Consider the following 24,746-nt stretch of genomic DNA (forward strand, 5'->3'; position numbering starts at 1 on the left):
TTTTTTTCTTTTCTTTTTTTGTTCTCATCGCGTAATTAGTTCAAATACATTATACTTAAAGCGCTGAATAATTAAAGAGTCAAAACGTTTTTTGATCCGAACAATATTTTACAAAGTGTCCAAATTTCATTTCACCAGCTATTCCACTTCCTCTCCCCCCCCCCCCCCCCCAAGAATGGTATTAAAAATAAAAATGCCAAAATGAGTGGGCGTGGTCCAGACATTTTGGCCAACGCGACATGAAGAGTACCATTTATGGCGACATTTAGCACGCTGTTACTGCTAATTAATCAATCTTATGTAGGCTTGCTGCGCGTGCGACCCAAGAGCTTTTGAAACGGCCCAGTATCTCTTAAGTCATCACAACCTCAGACGTCAAAATCAGGCAAAAAAGGGGCGTGTCCCACAAATTTGGCATACGCGCCGCCAATTGTACCATCAATGGCGACACTCATCACTCTATAAGCCATAATAATGCATCTCCTCTAGTTCTGCGACGCATATGCCCGAGTGCTTTTGAAGCGACCCAGAATTTATTTAGTTATCGCTCTCCAAAGCTTGCCTCAACCGTCAAAAGGGGGCGATTCCCACAATTTTGGACATACGCGCCGTCAATTGTACCATCAATGGCGACGCTCAGCAGTCTGCAATTCATTATAAGGAATCTCCTCTAGGTCTATGACACGTATGCCCGAGTGCTTTTGAAGCGGCCCAGAATTTATTTAGTTATCGCTCTCCAAAGGTTGCCTCAGACGCCAAAATCAGCCAAAAAGGGGGCGTTTCCCACAAATTCGGGCATACGCGCCGTCAATTGTACCATCAATGGCGACGCTCAGCAGTCTGTAATTCATTATGAGGCATCTCCTCTAGGTCTATGACACGTATGCCCGAGTGCTTTTGAAGCGGCCCGGAATTTATATAGTTATCGCTCTCCAAAGCTTGCCTCAGACGCCAAAATCAGCCAAAAAGGGGGCGTTTCCCACAAATTCGGGCATACGCGCCGTCAATTGTACCATCAATGGCGACGCTCAGCAGTCTGTAATTCATTATGAGGCATCTCCTCTAGGTCTATGACACGTATGCCCGAGTGCTTTTGAAGCGGCCCAGAATTTATTTAGTTATCGCTCTCCAAAGGTTGCCTCAGACGCCAAAATCAGCCAAAAAGGGGGCGTTTCCCACAAATTCGGGCATACGCGCCGTCAATTGTACCATCAATGGCGACGCTCAGTAGTCTGTAATTCATTATGAGGAATCTCCTCTAGGTCTATGACACGTATGCCCGAGTGCTCTTGAAGCGGCCCAGAATTTATATAGTTATCGCTCTCCAAAGCTTGCCTCAGACGCCAAAATCAGCCAAAAAGGGGGCGTTTCCCACAAATTCGGGCATACGCGCCGTCAATTGTACCATCAATGGCGACGCTCAGCAGTCTGTAATACATTATGAGGCATCTCCTCTAGGTCTATGACACGTATGCCCGAGTGCTTTTGAAGCGGCCCAGAATTTATTTAGTTATCGCTCTCCAAAGGTTGCCTCAGACGCCAAAATCAGCCAAAAAGGGGGCGTTTCCCACAAATTCGGGCATACGCGCCGTCAATTGTACCATCAATGGCGACGCTCAGCAGTCTGTAATTCATTATGAGGAATCTCCTCTAGGTCTATGACACGTATGCCCGAGTGCTTTTGAAGCGGCCCAGAATTTATTTAGTTATCGCTCTCCAAATGTTGCCTCAGACGCCAAAATCAGCCAAAAAGGGGGCGTTTCCCACAAATTCGGGCATACGCGCCGTCAATTGTACCATCAATGGCGACGCTCAGCAGTCTGTAATTCATTATAAGGAATCTCCTCTAGGTCTATGACACGTATGCCCGAGTGCTTTTGAAGCGGCCCTGAATTTATTTAGTTATCGCTCTCCAAAGGGTGCCTCAGACGCCAAAATCAGCCAAAAAGGGGGCGTTTCCCACAAATTCGGGCATACGCGCCGTCAATTGTACCATCAATGGCGACGCTCAGCAGTCTGTAATTCATTATAAGGAATCTCCTCTAGGTCTATGACACGTATGCCCGAGTGCTTTTGAAGCGGCCCAGAATTTATTTAGTTATCGCTCTCCAAAGGTTGCCTCAGACGCCAAAATCAGCCAAAAAGGGGGCGTTTCCCACAAATTCGGGCATACGCGCCGTCAATTGTACCATCAATGGCGACGCTCAGCAGTCTGTAATTCATTATAAGGAATCTCCTCTAGGTCTATGACACGTATGCCCGAGTGCGTTTGAAGCGGCCCTGAATTTATTTAGTTATCGCTCTCCAAAGGGTGCCTCAGACGCCAAAATCAGCCAAAAAGGGGGCGTTTCCCACAAATTCGGGCATACGCGCCGTCAATTGTACCATCAATGGCGACGCTCAGCAGTCTGTAATTCATTATAAGGAATCTCCTCTAGGTCTATGACACGTATGCCCGAGTGCTTTTGAAGCGGCCCAGAATTTATTTAGTTATCGCTCTCCAAATGTTGCCTCAGACGCCAAAATCAGCCAAAAAGGGGGCGTTCCCACAAATTCGGGCATACGCGCCGTCAATTGTACCATCAATGGCGACGCTCAGCAGCCTGTAATTCATTATAAGGAATCTCCTCTAGGTCTATGACACGTATGCCCGAGTGCTTTTGAAGCGGCCCAGAATTTATTTAGTTATCGCTCTCCAAAGGTTGCCTCAGACGCCAAAATCAGCCAAAAAGGGGGCGTTTCCCACAAATTCGGGCATACGCGCCGTCAATTGTACCATCAATGGCGACGCTCAGCAGTCTGTAATTCATTATGAGGAATCTCCTCTAGGTCTATGACACGTATGCCCGAGTGCTTTTGAAGCGGCGCAGAATTTATTTAGTTATCGCTCTCCAAAGGTTGCCTCAGACGCCAAAATCAGCCAAAAAGGGGGCGTTTCCCACAAATTCGGGCATACGCGCCGTCAATTGTACCATCAATGGCGACGCTCAGCAGTCTGTAATTCATTATGAGGAATCTCCTCTAGGTCTATGACACGTATGCCCGAGTGCTTTTGAAGCGGCCCAGAATTTATTTAGTTATCGCTCTCCAAAGGTTGCCTCAGACGCCAAAATCAGCCAAAAAGGGGGCGTTTCCCACAAATTCGGGCATACGCGCCGTCAATTGTACCATCAATGGCGACGCTCAGCACTCTGTAATTCATTATGAGGAATCTGCTCTAGGTCTATGACACGTATGCCCGAGTGCTTTTGAAGCGGCCCAGAATTTATTTAGTTATCGCTCTCCAAAGGTTGCCTCAGACGCCAAAATCAGCCAAAAAGGGGGTGTTTCCCACAAATTCGGGCATGCGCCGTCAATTGTACCATCAATGGCGACGCTCAGCAGTCTATAATTCATTATGAGGAATCTCCTCTAGGTCTATGACGCGTATGCCCGAGTGCTTTTGAAGCGGCCCAGAATTTATTTAGTTATCGCTCTCCAAAGGTTGCCTCAGACGCCAAAATCAGCCAAAAAGGGGGCGTTTCCCACAAATTCGGGCATACGCGCCGTCAATTGTACCATCAATGGCGACGCTCAGCAGTCTGTAATTCATTATAAGGAATCTCCTCTAGGTCTATGACACGTATGCCCGAGTGCTTTTGAAGCGGCCCAGAATTTATTTAGTTATCGCTCTCCAAACGTACGCGACGCCATATCCCATGTTACAGTAGCCATGTCCTCCGGATTTCGACAACAGCGCCACTCGCGGCAGTCTGCACAGTCTGCACTTCTGGCTTCACACGGCCGATGGGACGCCGCCGACACTTTTTCCATTGCCCCTATATTCTAATTCAGTGTAACTAGAGCGCCGACGTTAGAACGCGCGACTCGAGAGCGCTGCGATAGGAGCGCGCTTGCCATTAGAGTGCACGTCACAAGAGCGCATGACCAGTAGAGCGCATGTCACGAGATTGATTACCTTGTCCGAAAAAGAAGCTTTATTGTACGCAAACACTTTAAAGCACACATAACCACTTGACGATCGGCTGGGTGCAGGAGCCGAGATTGAATGTTATTTCGAATGGTGAAGTTGTGTACATTAGGAAGTGACTTCATATTCAACCATAACCACATTTTCTGAGTTCCAAGTTTGCGAAGCGCTGCTCAACAACACAAGGTGCACCTCACTAGACTGTTTTTCTCTACCACACAAACTTATGGTGTAGTGGAAAGTCATCACTGGGGCCACTAACTTTAGCGCGTCGGTGTCGCATTGGCCCTGACAGCATTCACAAACACGTTATGAAAGTGCGTCACACACCACTAACAAATAAATGCGCCCCGTAAACTCAATAATGAGTGGCCGCATCATCGACGTCTGTCCTGAGCCGCCTCTGTATGCCATTCGTGCCTTCTTTTTCTGGACAGCATCTCCGTCGCAGTGCACACCGATGTTGCGATCGCCGGAGTACGGTAGAAGCTGGCCGTGTAGTTTCCGCTTCTTTTTTGTTGCGCGAGCGCTTGCGGCAGCCCAACGCACCACCGTCTTCCATAGCTCTGTTGCAAATCGCGGTCGTCTCAACCACCATCATGGTCGACACTGGCGTGCGACGTCCTTTTGTGGCGTAGGTGCAGCCCATGTATACACTCTAAAAATGGTCACGCATAGCAAGCGTGACGCAAAGCGATTTTTTGCACGCTTGTTCTAAGCGTGGTGTTTTTCAACGCTTAGAATTCACGCTCCCTAAGCGTGAACTGCGCATATGTTTAACGCTTGCAGACGTGACGCAAAGCGATTTTTTACACGCTTGTTCTAAGCGTGCTGTTTTTCAACGCTTAGAATTCACGCTCCCTATGCGTGACCTGTGCTATGGTTTAACGCTTCGCAGGCGTGAGGGGGCCCTTGTGTTTACACGCTTATTATAGCGTGCGTTTTCTCCACGCTTAGATAATGGCGCCTACTAGGCGTGTGAAATGCGCGTTGCGGTGGAGACCTCTGGCCGTGGGCATTGAGCTTTCCCGCATTTAGTATATCGTCCCAATAACTAAGATTATTGGGACGACATACTAAATGCGAGAAAGCCCAATGTCAGCGGCCAGAAGTTTCAACCACGACGCACATTTCACGCGCCTAGAAGGCGTCATTATTTGAGAGTGGAGAAAACGCACGCCGTAATAAGCGTATGAACACACGGGCCCCCATGCATCATATTGTTATCGGATATCGTTATAGGAGCTCAGAAACGATCTACTAAATGTCTCTAAGTACTCCTTTAGGCGAATTGAGTAGTGCAAGAAAGATAAACGTGCTGCTTTATGTATAATTACGCACATATACGAATTGCAGTTGTGAATCATGTTACGCCTGGTACATTGCGCTAAGTAGCTGCAAGCTGTTCACAGCTGTGCATCTTGTATAAAGATTTTAGGAAATTTATTTTTGGCGTCTAAAAACCCCAAAAAAGAGAAAGAGAGGGAAAGAGAGAGAGAGGGATTTTGTTAGGCTCTAGTTACAAGAAGGAACACTCCAAAAGGAACTAAATAAAAAAAGGCAAACAAATTTCAGCTTCGGGGCTAAACTCTTTATTTGAAAATCTTTTTTTTTTTTTTTGGTACAAATAAGCCACTAAAAAGTATAATGCCCACTAACTGCTAAGAACTGCCACAACTATGAGTATAATGAAACAAATATGAATGAATGTCAATATTTTGCATTTTTAGCGGGTTTGAATCAGGATATATTTTTTTCAGTAAATGTTAGAAAAATATCAATATATAAATCATTGCCATATGTTTTGCAGCTACGCAGTGGTAATTGTGTGAGTCATACTTCTTTGCGGTTCGTTTTCTATAACATACAGCAATTGGTATATTAGAAAAATTGTGCTTTGTGGCAGGTCTGTGATTTTCTAAAAGAAGTTAACCACAGAATAAGAAGGAGGTTTTTCCTTCTAAAAATGGTTCGTAACAAAACACAACCAGTTTAAACAACGTCATCACTTCGCTAACAGAGGTTAAACTGGCATAAATATTAAATGAGTTCAAATGAGCAAAGTGTTGACTTCGTTACGAAAGTTAACATTTGCTAACAAAAATTGAATTGGCGCGTAATGACTAGATTTAGCTTTGGAGCATTCGACCACGCGGCACTTGCCATTTGTTTCTACATATCAAAGATTTTTCATTATTAAGGGCGGCCCTTTCATTCACTTGCTAGAGCGATTAATATTTTGATGTACATAACTCCCCTCCAACCATTCCTCAAAAACAAGTACGAAAAAAAAAGAAAAAAGAAAAAAAATTTTGTGCGAGCAAAAAGTGCAACTTTGAGAGAAGATCACGCAACCTTTTCTGCGCCCACGCTACCTCAGACCTGCTTGCAGGTTTCACTACTCTCTGTACAAAAACCAAGCAGCTGCCCAAATGCTGCTGGGTATGTTACGTTTTTTTAAGTAGTAAACACAGAGGCATAGCACCAGCGCTTTCTCGAGTGACGTGTCTGGTTGCAGGCCGATTTCATTTCGTGGTTCGTTGACGCAGATTAGCCGTCTCGTTTCGCCTTACACAATGCAGGGTCCCAGAATATCCGTCGGTGCAACCTGTTGACAATAAGATTAAGATATTATGGCCTAAAAAAAAACTTAGTATTACAAATATGAGTATAAACACTTGAACGTTCACATTGTCCACGTTGCACTAACTGAAACGCTCATAACAGACTGTTCTTAGTTCGTAAAGCTGTGTAACATTAAGTGCACTTTGAGCGTGCTTGAAGTATTCTCTTTATTGCGAACGTGATCTACTCGCCGCTGAAATCAATGCGTTTTTTTGCGAGCGTCACAAAAAAGCGTCATGCCGACGCGGTACGGTTATGCCGACGGCGACGCCGCTCAAACTAACTTGATATTTCTGCAAAGCTTTATCTCAAAGAAACGATTGCGTTGAGACCGATCAAAACCAAAATGAAACATGCCTGCAAGCACAGGAATATGCAAAGATTCACGCGGCTGCCTCTGATGTTACTTCGATTCTTTGCGTCTCCTTCACCGCTGCGACCCTTTTCCTCCTGCAATGCAACGTTGTGTACCCTTTTCCGTCTTTCCTGCTGCCACCCTTTTTCCCTTGCCACATTGCCACGTACCCATTCTGTCCTTCACCCATATTGTGGGTGTTCGTCGATTCTGAACCGTAAACTTTCAACACGGGAGACCGACGCAGAGGCGGGACTTCAGGCAAAATATGCTTTTGAAGTTTTTGTGACAGCAATGCAACACTTGGAATAACAAGCTCACCTCTGTACTGCAGTGTCTACAGCCGAGAACAAACTCGCCCGACTACCTCAACGACGCCCCAACATGCACGGTTCATTCCTTCACCTTTCCAAATAAACAACATTTGTTTCAATTACGCGCTCAATCACAAGCAGCAAAAACGGTTTCCTAGATGTGGCAGTTATGTTGAAAAGCACAACGCTTCAAGAAAAGCAACACGATGAAGACTGTGCTAGTTGATACTTGCGCTTTCACAACGAAAGAAAAAGAAAACAGCGGATTAAGACAGTAATGGGGGACAAACGAAAACAGGGTTCTTACCCAATAATTGCTGTCTTCCATGAATAGCTGGCGAATGGCCGCAGTAAAGGCACCAGCCAAATGGGAAGCCCTTTCCTTGGCTGGCCATTCAGGTCCGTCTCCCACATGAATTCGGGGCACTCGCACTCGCTATGTTTGCAGCGACCCCGCGGTACTCCACGCACGTCAAGCGCGGTAAACATGGCACACTGTGCCCGAACTCACGCGCCGTCTCTCGCAAAATCACGCAAGTCGCAGTCAGTCAAGCTGGCCCAGCCACCAGCCACAGCCACAAACAAGGCGTGTCGGGAACTGACTGAGCGAGCCAGCGAGCAACGGAAACAGCGCAACGGCTTTCTCGCTTTTCCCGCCAAAAAGAGGACGCATGCGCCCTCTGTGCTTCCAGGAAAAGAAAAAAAAAAAAAAAGCTCACATCAACAAAAAGGCACGCGCAAGTGGATCTTCAGGAGGGTCAACCCATTCGGATATATATTAGCGTGACGATGAATGGAGGCGCGCGCGTTTCTCCGAAAATCTAAGCGTGTGTTTTGCGGTCGTCACGCTAACGCTGTTGATCACGTCCGAAAAAAAGACTGAGCGGGATTCCTTGGACTGCTTTAACGCTTGGACACAGAAAACAAACGCTTATTCTCGATCGCGTGGTGCTTAAAACGTCATTCCCGTCGTATTGACGTTGGTTCCACGCTTGAAACTCGCGGTTAGCGTGAGCTTCAGCGTGACAGTTTTTAGAGTGTAGTACAATGGTTTGTTTTAGGCTTCATCTAGCAGTCTGAAGAGTCCAGGACATTTCGGTGCTCGAAATATTCGGTGTGCGGAGTTTTTGTTGCATGAACGTGGAACACAAAGCGACGCAAAGAGTCGCTTTTGTCCTTATTTTAGAATTATTGTTTGCCCGAACTTCATAAAAATATGTCATCTTCTCTTTCTGCTCGACTTTTTAGCAGACACCAGCGCCCCACGGGCGTTAGAGCATGTGTCTTCTCGCCTCCGACCACAATGAATAAACTTGCACCCCCGTGTAGCGTCTTTTGGGAGGCCGGGATCAGGGACTGCAATGATGCTCGACGATTCCTCAGAAGCGTTGCTAGCAACGCCGATTAGGTCACAGAGCAGTGAGCACAAGCGTTTTGTAAATAAAAGGGGTCCACATTACCCTTTGTGCATGATTATATTTCTTTTGAAGGCAGCTGGCCTCAGACTTACTTTATTACGTATACGACGACTCACCTGTAATACGAGGGCGTTATAGTATTTGGGAGGGCTAGAAACTGGCATTCTTTCCGGAATATATTATTATCAAGCCACACATGCGAATAACTTCATATGCCTATGCTATGCACGTTACATACGTATCATCCAGACAAATTTATGACAAATCTTAATAAAGATGTCCTAGACGTATATTCTAACCTTTAGAATATTAAAGCATGCTATTGCCAGAAATGACGGACCGTTTACACCGAAATATCCGTGTACCTGACGTCTTTTATGAACATGTCCTCATTGGATCACACAGGCAAATAATTGCTTAATTACACGTATTGTATATTTTCATGGGGGGGGGGGGGGGGAACATAGTCAAATAAGACATCTTGATAATTACATCCATTATATTTTATGCGCCACTGCCGCCACAATATTTGAACATTCAAATGTCCACAATGCCTGCTGGAAAGCTCAGCTATTTGAACTTCCAAACGTCTATTTACACAAAAATCTCCATGCAGCAAAAAGTCCTTGCACCGAAAAGTCCGTGCTCCGAAATGTCGGCACCGAAACGACCTACACCGAAACGTCCTACACTGAATTGTTCGGATCCCCAGTCTGAAGAATCCAACAACCTTGCGAATAAAGACAGAGCCATTTGACTCTCCTTGTATTTTTCTAAATTTGTAAAACGCCAAGTATCCGGGTTCATCAGAGATTTAAGCCATAACTGCAGCGACTGGCGGCTTCATAATAATATATAAAAACAAAACTTATGCAAACTTTCACAAGAGCGGTCGTTGACGGACCGTTTACATGCCATGCCTCCCGCGCTTGGAAATATTAAATTAAAAAAAAAAAAAGAAGCAATACTGGAACGGGGTGTGTGTGATTCATGCTGAAAGCGAGGACGGGGGGGGGGGGGGGGGGGGTGCACTTATCATTCTTCTTTGTTCAGTATACCAGGAACTCTGTGATAACGTTATTGCCCCGTTCAAGGTTTTCGAAACGCACAATGGAGGGGGGAGAAGGGGGGGGGGGGGGGGGGTCGCTTTAGAGCCTGCTTGGGGAATTTCTTCGGGTCGCTGAGGTGGGGCTTGATGGAAGTAGGACATCCGGACGCTACAAGCTGTTCCAGCCGATGCACTGCTGTGAGGGTTTCATTAGCAAAGCGCACATGAAGGCTCCCTGAGTTGCATATGAGTTCTCGCTTTTTGGCGCGCATCGCTGCACCAAATCCGAATGCCACGTGTCACTTTTCCCAGCACTGAGTCACCTCCGATGTCTCATGGTATCGAGGCGCTCGAGGGGGAAGGAAGGGGGGGGGGGGGGGGAGAGGAGGCTCCACTACGTTCTTTCTTGCGTTTGGGTTCAATGTTTCAAGCCCAAGTCTGTAAATAACGGGGAGGCTTGGAAGAAAGCTTCGAAAACCAGACAGCCTCTTGTGCAAATCGTGATTGATTTGAGCCTGAGCTACGAACTACGTGCATAATGAAATGTCCGAAAATATTTGTACCCTTTTTTTATCCCTTTCATCGCCTCATCTAAAACTTTCTGGTTTTCTCGTGCGTAAATGACATCTTTAAAACAATTGTGAGCTTGGATGTTCCCTACTTTAGACAAGCTTAGCAGCACAAGTGTGACACAAATAGGCGTCGCACACCAAGTCACTGAGCCAGAAACTTTCTGGTTGTCGCGGGGTAGTCAGCACTGCATAGTGTACGCGTGCTTGTCCTCATGCGACTACCATTATATTGCCGGAGAAAAGCAGTTCTTTTCTTGGTCCTGACATTTAATTGAAAATATGGCATAGAATATAGTTATCCTTCGATGCAAAAGGAACTGTTTCCGAAAACGAGAAACGATCTCCAAATACTTTTTTAAAGCATTCAATTAAACGGCTTTGATGAAATGGCGTTTGACTCAATAACGTTCGGTGAAATGGCTTCGATGAGATGGCCTTCGATGAAGTGTCCGGACCTAATCACCATCATTAATTTGAAATACGAGTTCATCTTTCCTACCTTGCTCAGTCCACGGATAAAACCACCTCATCTGGTTGGTTGCTAATATCAATGACCTAACTTGATTAGAAATGCCATCAGTGACGTTTTTGCGGTGGCCCGTGACCTGCTTCTTTGTTTCTGTTTATTATTAGTAATTATTTGTTACAGATGTACAGACTATTTTGGCAATGTATTCACCTTCCGCTCTATAACGACTTCGGGCCACGAGAGCGCATTCGATAAACAAGTACACAAAAGTAGTAATTGTGGTCGCGTTGTCAACTCTATCCCTTGCTTAATCATCTATACAATGCGTAGGAAGAAACGCGTTGACAGCAATATAAGGGGAGAAGCTTGGAGAATTGTTAAGCGGGCGTTGGTTTTTAAAAGCCGGGGATCTTGAAGATGTGTGACAGAACGCGGGGGTTTGCGGCAGGGGTATGGAAACGGGGCTTTCGGATTTGGATTATTTCTTAAACTGATTATGGAATGGGGCAGAATCGTAAATGTCGGCGAGGAGCACTTTATTCTGTCAGGAACACCCGGCTTGCTTTTGTAAGTAAACGACCGCTGAAACAGATAACAGACATGCACTGGATTCTCCAGTAGGTTCGAAAAGCCACGTTACGTTCTCCGCTCAAACCGTTACATTGGACTTTAAAAATACGTGGAACAGAAAAAATGATCAGATAGAAAAGCTACACGGACTGAGTGTATCTCCGTTTCAGCATAACTTGATAAACGGCGAAAGCTACGATCCCCGTTGGCCAATCAGAGCAAAGGAGCGACGCACGAGACAGCTCTCCGTGGGAGGATCGTGTGCTTTGCTCCGATGCCCCGATCGGCTCACGAGGGTCGTAGCTTTATATCCTGTCTTCAAAGGACTGGCTCTCACCACGCTTGAACGAGCACTTAACGCCTCGCCTTGTCCTGTGCGGAAGGTACTCCGTGATAATGGTTTTGTCCGGTTCAACATTCTGACAATATACAATGACACTTTTGTGAGCTGCTTGGAGATGTCTTCGGGGTGATCCGGGAAGTCAGACATACTGCTTTGGTACAAGATTATGTTCTGTATACCCAGGGATGGACACACACCGGACGCTGCAAGTCGTTGCAGCCAATGCAGCGCTGCGAGCGCTTCATTTGGTCTCGTGCTTCGCGTGTTTCCACACTCAGCGCATGTCACGTGTCACACACTCAGAACTGATTTAGCTCCGATGACTCGTAGCGTCCGCTGCGGTCCATTTTAAGGTAGAACAGATCGTAACAGACTACGCTGCTTTGTGTTTGCGAATAATGGATCGCTTAGAGTGGTTCATTGGTAAATCCTGCTTGAGTTCAGCCTGAGCTCGCAAACTCTGGACACAATAAAACTATGTGGCGTAGAAATAAAAGCCACTGAAAATGTCAGTACCGTTTTTCTTTTTGTACTTGCAACTTTTGTTATTGCTTGGGACCGAGTTCGGCCCTGGGAGCTGTTTGCCGCACTGTAAATTTGTCCAGTTATTAGTGAGTGTAATGATTTTCATGTAGGTGATAGGCCCTCTTGGGAAGAACATATTAGAAATAGTTCAATGCTATTTCTTGAAGACATTGCCAGATAACAACTCACAAATATTGGGTAAAAATTTCAAAGTTACCTAGTTCGTGTATTTCGAAGCGCTGCATTTTGCATGGAGACAAAATAATGCAACATATTAATGGAACACCACGCGATATAGTGTAAAATATTTTCCTCGAGAAAAAAAGAAAAACGAAGTTTTCTTTTAATTGCACGCTGAAGTTGGGGAACTTTTCACATTGAAGCACGTTTGAAGCGTTGTAAATATTTTCAGTTATAAACTCGAGTAAAAAAAATATTTTTAGATGATTTACCGTTCCGGAAAGAATATACAAAAAAAAATTCAACGCTATATCTAGAAAATATTACGAAATATGCACTCGCAAACATCAGATACAAATATCAAAGTAACACGCACGCACACACGCACGAAGGTACACAATAACCTGAAAGCCGAACGCAGAGGCTGATGTACGAGTAGTGATCAAACTGTTTCTGCGGTTGACATCATGGGACGTCGCGTTCATGTGGGAGCTGTAAAGGTTAGGTGATCAAAAATGCACAATCATGACAATCAGAGCACATATCTCCAACATTTTTTACCCTCAACAACCTTCTATCCCCCTCCCCCTTTTTTCTCGCTCAGAAAAAAGAAAAGAAAAATAAGGGAGATCATTTAATGGTGCGACTTTTGCCGACGGTGCACGCGCGCAAAAGTACTTGTCAATCGCAAAAGTGTTATTTACGAGATAAAGTACACATGAGAGTGATTGTCGCTTTAGATGTCATTATAATTGGTTTTAGTAGTGCACCCATACAGTAGCCTAACCACATAGTTTTAGCCCAACTACGTGAAAACGATCAGTTCTTTCGTTGACCCATTCAAGACTGGCAGTTGTTGAAATATTTTAGAAAAGCGAAAACCGGGTATCGGCGCAAATGATAATCTCTACGCAAACCCGAGCCCCTGAAACTTCAACAGTGCCTCCGGTATATGTGTGCGTGTGTTCACCTTGATTAGAGAAGTCATTCGAGATATAGTCACGAGAGTCCGGAAAGTCGAAGTGCTTCCGTCGCATTCCAATTAATGCTCGGAGCCTTTATTCTGGGCTGTAAGTATAGGTTAGGTTAGCTCGCACCTCACGCGTGATCCTAAAAACAAACGATTCCGTCAAAGCATTTTATGCTGCACAGGTTAAGCCACCTCAGCTTATCGGATATCAGTGATACATTACAATAGACTTGAGTAGCTCTTGCTGTGTTGCAACTTACAAGCACAAGTAGAGAATTAAAGAAAAAAATATTACCTTCATTTTTATTAAAAACGAGCTTGCGAGAGCACGGTTATGGTCTCATCTCATATGTTACGCTCTAGTACAGCATGGCGACACCACTGATTCAGATACTTTGGAGTTATTAGCTCATCGTAAAACCTCGTTGTCATCGGCGGCTTCCTGAACAAGCTCGCGGCATGACAGTAATATATTATATTGCGCCTACATTGCACTGTTTGCAACAGCAGACTGATATTTCATTATCGACAAGCAAACTCTACCTGCAAAAATTAAATGTAATACGAAGAGAATGCCCATAGTTTTAGTAATCAGTAATTTGTAATGTGATATAATTAAATTTTAGTGATTTTTAAGAAAGGAATCGGTAATGTAAAACAGTTAGTTTTGGAAAGTGCTTTTGCCATCTCTCGCCTAGAAATCTCAAGAGGGCGACTGTACTAAAGTGATTAACCATTTCGAGAAGAGATATTGAGTTGAGAAAAATTAACGCAATATTGTAATTACACTTCCAAAATTTGACGGGTGAACTTGTACTTTAAACTTTTGCTTACGGAAGGGTGAGTTCTAGTCACCGGTGTGGCCACGTGCAATATGACGTCTAAACGCGGCACTGGTCACTAGTAGGATCTCAAAACGCAATATAAAGATGCAAGGAACCGGAAAAAAAAAAGGCTGTTTCGTATTATGGATTTTTGCAGATCTCAATATTTGGAATTTCGGTCAAATTTCAGTACAAAAACAACGGTTTGACAGCCCCCAGCACTGTTTATTTCAACGTGTGTCATATATAGGCAACACCAGGTGGGTTGGGGTAAAAGCACCGGACATGTTAGAGTACGCACGCTGGCATGAGTTCCCGTCCCGTAAACACTTTTTGTAAGGCTCGCCGCTTTCTCTTCAAGTACCCAGGGTCACAATACACTCTGTAGTACCGTATTTTCCGGACTATACAAGTTTAAAAGTTGAAAATTCACCCGATGCAGAATATCTACAGGTGCGGACAATACAATTATTTAATTTTTCTAGATCCTTCACTCCCTTAGCAAAAAGAGGCCGTACTTCAAACGAAGTTGAAATATACTTAGTACGAATATTCATTTTGTATTTATTCTGTATTATTTTGGCCGCATTCGAAATACGCGCGTAAGGTATTCGAAATACATTATAAATATGAATCAAAAAATATTTTAGCCATACCAAAAATATTACGCCTTCACACTCAAGATGCCATTTGTGCATTAAAAACCGGTTACACAATTTTTTTTTATTTTCGATTTCGTCAGCAAATGGTGTCTCTGTGGTATTTGAAGGCACTACTAAATACATCTCACAAAGCGACATTAGAAGCGAACACAAACACAAACACCATGACGCACTGAACTGCTCATTCATAGTACCGTTGACTGCTCTAGAGCCTTATATAGCCTACATATTGAAGGTAATCATTTTTTCAGTGACCACCTCTGCGCTTATTAAGGTTCCAAGTATTCGATCTTCTCCTCGAGAGTCTGTCGAAGGGGAAACAGTGTTTTGAAGTTCGTGGACGATATCTCTTAGTAAAAGGCATTGGTACAACTAATAACAATTCGGCGCAGTCCTTAAAACAATATCCACACAAACGGCTCATAAAATACATGTTATTGCTTCTCTGCCTAGCACCACTCAGGACGAAGCGAATCAAGGCAGTATCTTCACTTTAAAATACTGTAAACGACTTTATTTTCGTGAGGACCTAATTCTCGCAAAGTTCGCGAATCGCCTACAATTCCGAAAAATAGGTCCCGTGAACAATTCCGGCAAAATGCAAAAACATTAAAATCTATATTGCGATCCCAGCGCGTCGCGAAAATTAGAATTTGCGAATTATTCCAAAACTCCAAGTTTGACCTAAATCGCAAAATATTGAGCCCGCGAAAAATAAATATTTTACAGTAGTTGTTTTGCCTTTACTATTTTATATGGTAGTTAATGTCACTATATTAAAGTCACTATTCAAATCACGTACAATGGTGAGTATGCACGTTCAGTGAACTAACATTGTGCTAACAAAACCACGCCAAACGTATCTGTTCACAGCACTTGCTGAAGCTTTCCAGCATCAGCAAATGTTGTAGTTGTAGTTGCCGAATCCCGTTTGTGATTGGTGTGCAAGGAACTGATCAGGTGTGTTCTTGATAGAAAAAAGGAAACAATAACATAAACTGGGCTGATTTATCAGTGCGATGCTCCGCAATTCAGTTGACAAACTAATCAAATGTATTTAGGCGCTTCAGTGTACTTCATATCTGCTTGAAGTGAACTTCTAGAAGGGGAGCTTTTCAATATTTTTGTAGTTTAAGTCAAACTACCAAAGTATTGCAGTCAAAAGGTACTTAGAGTTTAACACAACAGTATTTACGATTTTCAGGTATTTTAAGAGTATTCTGCACGTATTTTCGATTGCTCCATTTTTTTAGGGTTGGAGTATATTTTGCATGAATTAAATAAATATTTCAAGAAATATATGTGAAAGGTATTTTGAGCCTATTAATTTAGTATTTATATATTTCAAAACGCATGAAGGGAACTTAAAATGTAGTTTAAGTAAAGATATTTTAAAATGATTTTTAGAAGTATATTTCAGTACTAAGTAAAAAAAAAGAAGTTTTTATTTTCGGTCTATTTTTCGTGTACTTACAATTATGAACTGTATTTCAAATACACTTCAATTAGAATGTGGTATATTTCAAACGTATTAGTTTTCGCTAAGGGCTATGACAATCGTGAAGGATTTTATGAGTAACGGACTATACTAATGTTGATTTACGTACGATAAAGCTTCATCGTGACCTAATACAGTAGGCGTTTGTCAAGTTCTGCTGAGTATGATACTTTTTACGTTCGGACTAGGTGCTAAGTGCGGGCTTTGCACTGGGTGCCGATTGTGTACCGGGTGCGGACTATCTAAGAAAACACTTCTATTTTTGACGCAAAATATTTCCCTGCGGACTATGCACCGGGTGCGGGCTATAGTCCGGAAAATGCGGTAGTTCCTTCGAACTCTAGGGTTTCTGGACGATGGCTCTTGGCCTATGCCCATCCTCACATGGCCCTGGGTCACTTCACATGGACGGCAGAAGCAGTCAAATGCTCGGAGTAGCCAAGCATGCTTATCGCAAAACAAAACAAAAATTCAGAGACAAAACCGAGAGGCTAGGCTTTGAAATGCTGCAGAAAGGAGAGTTCGGTTTCGGGCGCTTCTCTGGTATCGCCGGAGGAAAGGGGTCGCTGTGCCTCCCACCGCAAATCGCCCATTATGCGCTTAGCTTATGGTGAATTCCACTCGTAGATCCGGAGCGCTTTCCAAAATCCACGAGGGAGGCAAAATTCCGCTCCGTTGACCCGCTCCGAATCGACGAGGGAAGATAAACTTGCATTTTTGGAGCGACCTCTCCACACCCCTCCCCATCGCTTCCCCCTCCGCCGTTCATAATGGCCGCTGCTCGAACTTGACAAGCTCGCCAACGCCTCAGCCGACTGATCTTTCCGACGACCAGTGACGACTGTCACTGCTTAGCTGCAGAAATAACACGCGACACAGGCCGGGCGAAATTATACGTGCCACGGCGCCCATGTCACAAATCACGAATACGTCCGCGTTCGGCACCGTCACATACCTTTCGGCCGCCTTGAAGCGGCGGGGCACGGACAGCGATTGCCAGCGGTGGAGTTCAGATTTTGTGTAAGCCTTTAATAAACACAGAGGTAACAAGCCATCCCTTGCGCGGTCGTTGCCTATAATCACTTCTTGTTTTATTTCATGGGAAAACGCCGGCGGAATGCAGTGCAAAAAGGTAAACAATCGTTGGCTGCAGAATGAACAGGCCAAACCTTGCGTCTGCCTCCGGCTTTTCTGTCGTTCTTCCTCTCACGATCACAGATGTCAGCGCTTACGATTTAGAACGCACCACAGTCCCGGCGTTGTATCCCTGATCTACGCGAGGTAGAAGCGTTCGAGCCGTCACAATCCCGCGTAAACAACCGACGCACCCGCACAGATCCAACTCCACGGCCCGACCGGCCCGCCGACCTCGCCGACCTCTCCAACCTCGAAACGCATGCGCACTGCCGGTTTAGACGGATATCACGTGGGCTGCTCTGTCAACTTCCGGAGAGATCTGTGAAATCCCGCAGAGCAAGTTCGGCGGGGTTTGGGGCGCTCCGTGGGGCGGGCGCTGCCAGATATCTACGAGCGGAAGATGACCAGCTCGAGCCAGATCTGCGAGCGGAATATGCGCGCTCCAAATGGAGCGCTTTTGGAGCGCTCAAGATCTGCGAGCGGAATTCACCATTAGCTTATCTGGCCTCGAGATGCAGCAACAAAAGGAGTCTCCCCGCCGTCAAGTTAACTATGGGAGAGGAGGAAATGGGAAGTGTGGCGAGGGGAACTTTATTTCTGGTTGAAAAATATTCTGCAGGTTGGTCTTTGAGCGCCGCGTGGTGGGAAGTTTTGAAACTAGCCCGAATGTCTCGGAATCTTGGCCTTGTTCCCAGCGGATTTGAAGCCGTTTCATGGTGTCAAATGAGTGCTTTGGAAGCTCGCCCCCGTATCCGCGCTCCAGCACGGAACAAATGATTGGCATATTCAATTTCTAGACGACTTGCTCGACTGGCAAGCCTGCCTGCCACTGACGTCACGGCACTGAAAAGTGCGCGAATATTTGAATATTGGTTTTTGCACCATTTTCATTTGCCGATTTCACAATACATTATGAATTTCGCGATGCTAAATAGCATACCGGAAAGGCTAAAGGCCGGGGAGTCCGAAAATATAGTTAGTTGAGGTAGCTCAAAAAATCGGTGGAGTATCCCTTTAAGTCTCAACGCTGATAACTACGGCACGCTTGGCCATGGGGAGGCCGTTGACGCCACGGGCAACTCGCGGGCGGGCGCGGGCGCGATGAATATACCGAGACGCACCGCGCTCTTCGATGGCTGATCTTGAAGCGCTCGCCAGAATCGAACCTTTAGAACAGAAAATACAACCATCCGTCCGAAATACAAGCGTGCGATTGTCATTAGAAGATAGAGTTGATCATGTTGAACTTATTTTTGGACGTAAGAGGTATATTTTAAGTTTCGATTGAGTACCCCATTAAGGGGCGGTTCAAACCAAGCCGCAAAATGAGCCCGCAAAGATAGAGGAGGAACTCGTTTGTTAGCCCAGAAGCGTGCGGGAGTGTATGGTCATAGCCTCATAGGAGGCTATGGTATGGTCGAGAATTTGGAAGGGACAGCTCGCCGGGACGCCGGAGACGGAAAGGCTGAGAGGGAAAGGGGAAACGCACATGATGGGCGGTAGGGGAAGAAAAGGCAAACCTTTGCAGGATTTATGAGTGGCTTTGAGGGGGAGAATACAGCAAAAACACACTGCTTCTTAAAGGGCCTATGACACGCCCCCTCCCCCCCCCCCCCCCCCCCCCGCCTTTTTTTTAATTTTATTTTATGTTATGCGTTAAAATGGTGATCAGGATATCACAAAAACAAAAAATTCACTTTCGAGTTGCGTAGATTTTTTAAATAAAAATGAGAAATACGAAGCCAATTCAAAGTGCCCGCCAATGCCCTGTGACGTAACAATGTACCGCAAGATGTCAGGGCGGTCAGAAGGGAGGCATCGCCGAAAGTCACGTAAGTTGTATCACTCTTCGTGCTTGCCGCGACCGCGTGTAATATCTCTTTTTTTTTTTTTTTTTCGCATCTCCGCGAGCAATCTAAGCTCACAGTGTTTCTTTTGTTTGCTTTGCATCGCCCAATGTTGCTGTAACGGTAGAAAAAGAGGAGTCAGTGAACCTAGTAAACAAGTTCTACTCATGTTTTAGGCAAAACACGTACTTCATGCTCGACGTTTACTTGTACCCTGTACACTTACCAGTTCGTATTCTCTAGATGGCAAACATCTTCAGCCTGGAGAGTATCCGATGATTCGACGACCTCGATGACTGAACCTTCAGTAATACGATCGTGCGTGTCATATGCTACCAATCCTAATTGGCGAGCGTTCTATTTTTTTTTTTTTAACTCGATAGCTTGTTTTGTGCCCAGTATGGCTCTGTACTATCGGACTGATGGCATCCACTCGTACACTGGCTTGCACTCGTAACGCTTTCATCATTGACCTCCAACAAGTCGATCTACTGACTCTTCGTCCTCAACTTTTACAACACGCAAACTAACCAGCGGTGCGGTGATAAAAAGCCAGTGGAACTGAAACTTCGTTTTTTACAATCGCTCGTGGAGAAGACACAAGAAAAAAGTCGTAGGCACGGTCGTGGGGAGCAGGAGGAGTGAAAATCAAGTGACTTCCGGCGAACACAATTTAGTGACGTAGGTCGATGCCTCCCTACTGACCGCCCCGACACCCTGCGGTACACTGCTACGTCACAGGGCACTGGCGAGCTCTTTGAATTTTTTTGGCGTGTCAGAGGCCCTTTAAGCCTCTGACACGCGATGGGCGCCATTAAATTTCTCAATCGAATGGCGGCCATAAACACGTACCTCGGGCGAGCAGTTGAACACACTCTTACTTTAGGCTCACCACAATATGGTAGAGAGACCCAAGTAAGAGTGTGGTCAACTGCTCGCCCGGGATGCGTGTTTGTGGGTGCCATTAAATTGCAAAATTTTGCTGTGTGTCTATGGGAATGCGGGTGGTTTTTCAACATAACTCAGGCTATAAACAGCCCTGGAGATGCTTAAATAATTTAGGCAAAGAATAAAAAAAAAAAAAAAAAAAAAAAAAAACCTTTTTTTGGACACCACTTTTTGCTCCAATAGGATCAGTATTTTTTACACGCAAGAAGGGGTATAATCCGCCATCTCTAACGCTGCCATTACATTGCAGACGCTCTCCATGGTTTGAGTTGAACACTTGAGGCTCTCTACAATATGGCCACGCGCTAAAACGTTGAAAATTCTGGTCTATGTGTGCCTAGATTTAAGAGTGTTTCCCACTGCTTGATCCGAGTCAGGTGGTTCATGGATCGCGTTTGCGACACAGCTTATGAAAAGGTGCCAAACGCGTCTATCGCCTGCAAGCGTCTTTGCCTTTCTTATTCTCTCCGACCCCGCTGCCCTTCTCACCACTTGAACCCTGAACCCAAGTGCAAATGCATCCAGTCTGCGTAGGAGTTCGTCCGCCATTAAGTTGCAAAACGCTTTCCATTGTTTAAAGGTCTGTTCACACGATGCATCTTTTAGGCGCGCAACAGTTTCGCGACACTCAAGTTTCGCGAAATGTGCTCGTTCACACGTACCGCTTCACGTGCAACAACGATGACGTTTTGACTCGCGAAAATAGTTTGGGTGTTGACCATAAAGTGGCGCTTCAGTTGAAAGTCAACATCATCATCATCACCATTAGCCATTCAGCGTCGTGTTCTCCACCTCCTGCCACATTCTAAGAGTCAAAACGCAGGTGAGCTTGTGAACAATCATAATTAAGAAATAAAACCTTAAGACAAGGAAACAAAAAGGGACATACACACTACCGTCTTAAAACCAGCACAGCATACAGCTGTCATTTACTTCCATTTACTTAATTTACTCTTAAATTTTCATTTACTAGTTGTTGAATTGTCATATTTACTGCCATTTACTTTATTTACTGTTGAATATGTATAATTTGGATGGAGGTTTACAAAGAAGAAGACTGTTGTGGAAGTAAATGAGAGCTGTATACGCTGTGCTCGTTTTGAGACGGTACTGTGTACGTCCCTTTTTGTTTCCTTGTCTCAAGGTTTTATTTCTTAATTATGACTAAAATAGACGCGAATTATCATCATCACCAATTACGTCTTCGTCCATCGCTGGATTTTTTTCCGATATGCTACTCACTTTTCCTTCAGTGGTTCTTGACGTGCTTGCGGAAGCGCCGGCAGTATCCATCGTTCGTGGTTTCGGTTTTTTTCGGATTTGGCTCGGCTACAACACCGGCAGTGAAATGGTCTTCTCAAACAGCTCGATCCCCCCTCAAAGGCCATGTGAGAGCGTTTCTGAGCGGCCATTGGCGGCGCCCTCAGAGCGATTGACAGGACTCGGCAAAGTTGCAGCAAAAGCTCGCTCCAGAACCGAGGTGTGCGCGCAACTTTTTTTAGATGCGCGCGTCCTTTTCAGACTCGTTCAGACGGCGCAACCATTTCGCGAAACTACGTTTCGCGACACTAGATGCGCGAGAAAAATGCATCGTGTGAACGGGCCTTAAGACGTTTCCTTTCTCCAATCTATGCTCTCTGAAGGAACGCCGCGACGAAATCTACCCTCGCCTTCTTCGCCAGCATTCATCCTGCAACCAACCGTCAGGATTGTCACATCCGACAGCATGACCCACCGGCTCCAGTAACACAATTCGTTGCCACGATCGGGGCCATTTTCGGTGCACGTGCAGGATGGGACAGTATAAAGTACACCAGTTGAAGACGCGTCCCTGTAGTTTCCAGGTACCGTGGTAATCAAGCAGATACCCGTGGCAAATGCCGAAGTGCTATTGATAAAATTTGGGGCTGGCTTGACGTTTTAGCTATCGAAGACTGAGACAAACTATGTAATTAAGACGCGATTGTGTGTAATGAATAGGAGGTATTCAGTGTTCTCAAAACGTTAATTCCCCACTTAGTTGTTCAATGTCGGAGCTATGAGATTAGAAGATTTGTACACTACGCATTTGACAATGCATTATTTCTTTGCGTATCCCGAATGCCTAAAATGAAGAGAAATCTCAATTGATATTTTTGCATAATCTTTATTATGTCTTCACTGCATTTGTTTGCTTTTAATAATATTCTTACTTGCCGCCATGCAGGGCAATACATGGATGTATCTGTGACCTTTTCACAAAACACTTTTTTCCGAAGGGGCAGACGAAATCGTAGATAGAGGCCAAACATTAAAAAAAGCTTGCGTGCGCCAGGAATGTCTGGGGTTTTGGATGTCACATGTCGGCATAGCGTATCATATATATACGCTACAGTTTAGAGTATAGATTATTCAGATTAGATTGAACGGGGATTGCGACACATTGCAATGTTCTGTCTTGTTCTGAAGATCCTTCCATAACCTGAGCATGTCCTCCACCTCAAGCTGGTGACTAGTGATGGCCTTCCTCATGTCGCAGCCTGTCACTTTGCCACCGCGTAATGACGAGAACCCCCGCATATTGATGACACTGACCGGAGACATCTGGTCTTGCGAAGCGTTCCAAAACAGGCCCTCCATGCTGCTCAACGAGCCGTGGATGGACAAGCTGAACAGTCTTGGGACAACGTCCATGCTTACTGCATAGCCACAACTCACGCAAATTGTTTGCTTGATGACGTTTAGCTTGTGTCCGTTCCAGACGGACGGCTTTCTGTACACGTGAGCGTAAATGACTGAAGTTTTGAACACTACATCCTGAAAAACGTCTCTCATGTACTTCATGTTGACGAATGTGTCGTCCGCCACCTTCACCAGATAGCTGGCTTGAGGACACGACAGCGAAGCCCACTTGAGCATCAGGATGTTGAGGAGCGTGACTGAGGTGTAGGACCCAGTAAACGTTCCCTGAACAATGTCCTTGTGGACAGCGGCTTCGCTGGCAATTTTGATTTGAGACTCGTAATAGTTGGGCGACACGGCGGGCTTCCCCATCACAAACACGACCACGGCCCGGCGTCCGTCGGACAGCGGGAACCTGGCGTCTCTGGCCCACGTCTCCCGGATGGTGGCCCGCAAGCGGAAGTGGTGGGGAGCCGAGTGAACGACCACGATGAAGGCATCTTCGTTCGACGTTCCGGCGGCCATCGTGCCTAGGCATAAATTGTCGGGCGGCTGCAGAGCAAACTCGTAAGATGCCGGATCTCCTGCGTAATTGCGCTGCGAGGGGTAGGAGTGTCGGTGTAGTCCGAGGCTCGACCTCTTCTGCACTTTGCCCCGGAACCTCGAGTCTCGGAATTGAACGACGACGCTCCAGCCAACCGCGACCGCCACGAAGAGGAAGGCCAGGAGCCAAATCCATCTGCACGGTGCTCTTTTGGCCTACGAATGAGCGGAGGCAAAACACGTGTGCAACTATACCGCCTCTGCTTTTTCCGTCGCGAACCGTTACAACTGCTAGGACGTTTTTGGGCTTATTAACTTTGACCACTGGGGATCTGCAACTTTTAACAAAAATGTGAGTAAACAATGTCTATGACAGCCTGAAAAACAACTGCCTCGGTTAAATTTTACTTTGACCCAATGTCGTTCTTGGCGAGTTAGATCCTTTTTTTTTTCGTTTGGAAGAAATGAGTTAGTCCTGTTTCCACTCCAAAATAGAAGCGAAAGGCGACAATATTATAAAGTAACAAGTTACAATTTAAAGTAACAAAATTAATTCGCACCAATTCAAATACTGAATTACTATCCAAGTATTCCCGGGCCAGAAAAAGAAAAAACAGCATGGCAAACAAAATCAATTGAATCCAAAAGTATGTATTCACTGGTATAGGCAGTGGCAGTGGAGTAACCAGGGGGGCTTACGCTGCTTCAACACCCCCCCCCCCCCCCCCTCCTCCCCGGTCTCAAACTCATTTGAGTGCGGGAGCCAGATATCCCACCCCCGTAAAGTCGAAGGCTAATGGAAGGCGGGGTGTGTATGTGTGTGTGAGGGGGGGGGGGGGGGGTATGGAGAAAGGACGAAGGGACTCTACGCTCTTGTTTAATATGTCTGTAGGTTTGATTCGTTTTGAGGAGTACTTTATGCTTACCTGGGCCCGTTTGCTCAAAGCGCTAACCGCGGCTAAAGTTAGCCGCAGTACCTATAGAGAGGGATTTTGAAATCACGTGACTGGCTCGGTAGGGATGCAGGGAAACATGGCGGCGCCCCGGTGAGTGAGCGCCGCTCGCTTTGGAACTAATATGTTGTTGTAGCTGCAATATTGGGCGCGTTAGTCAGCAATAAATGGTGCAGGAGGCTTTCGCTTGGCCTTAGCTCACTTAAATCGCAAAGCATGAGCAATAACCTTTCCGCATTTTTAAATAGTATTTTGATTCTGGCCATTTCTAAGCCTAAATGAACGCGATAATTGTCGGCATGGCAACGTCATTG

The 24,746-nt window shown here is 45.5% G+C and overlaps 1 protein-coding gene across 1 annotated transcript in view; it reads right to left on the reverse strand.

Moving 5' to 3' along the window:
• The window catches only part of LOC8024977 (delta-like protein 1), a 69,601-nt gene extending 46,140 nt beyond the window's left edge, over window positions 1-23,461 (reverse strand). Inside the window, exon 1 of the mRNA XM_042291202.1 lies at window positions 22,973-23,461. Within this exon, the coding sequence (XP_042147136.1) occupies window positions 22,973-23,461 (489 nt within the window). The remainder of the gene's footprint in view (window positions 1-22,972) is intronic.
• Between the last annotated feature and the right edge of the window lie 1,285 nt (window positions 23,462-24,746).

The sequence above is a fragment of the Ixodes scapularis genome, unplaced genomic scaffold (genome assembly GCF_016920785.2).
Source record: "Ixodes scapularis isolate PalLabHiFi unplaced genomic scaffold, ASM1692078v2 PGA_scaffold28__5_contigs__length_5199819, whole genome shotgun sequence".
Lineage (NCBI taxonomy): Eukaryota > Metazoa > Arthropoda > Arachnida > Ixodida > Ixodidae > Ixodes > Ixodes scapularis.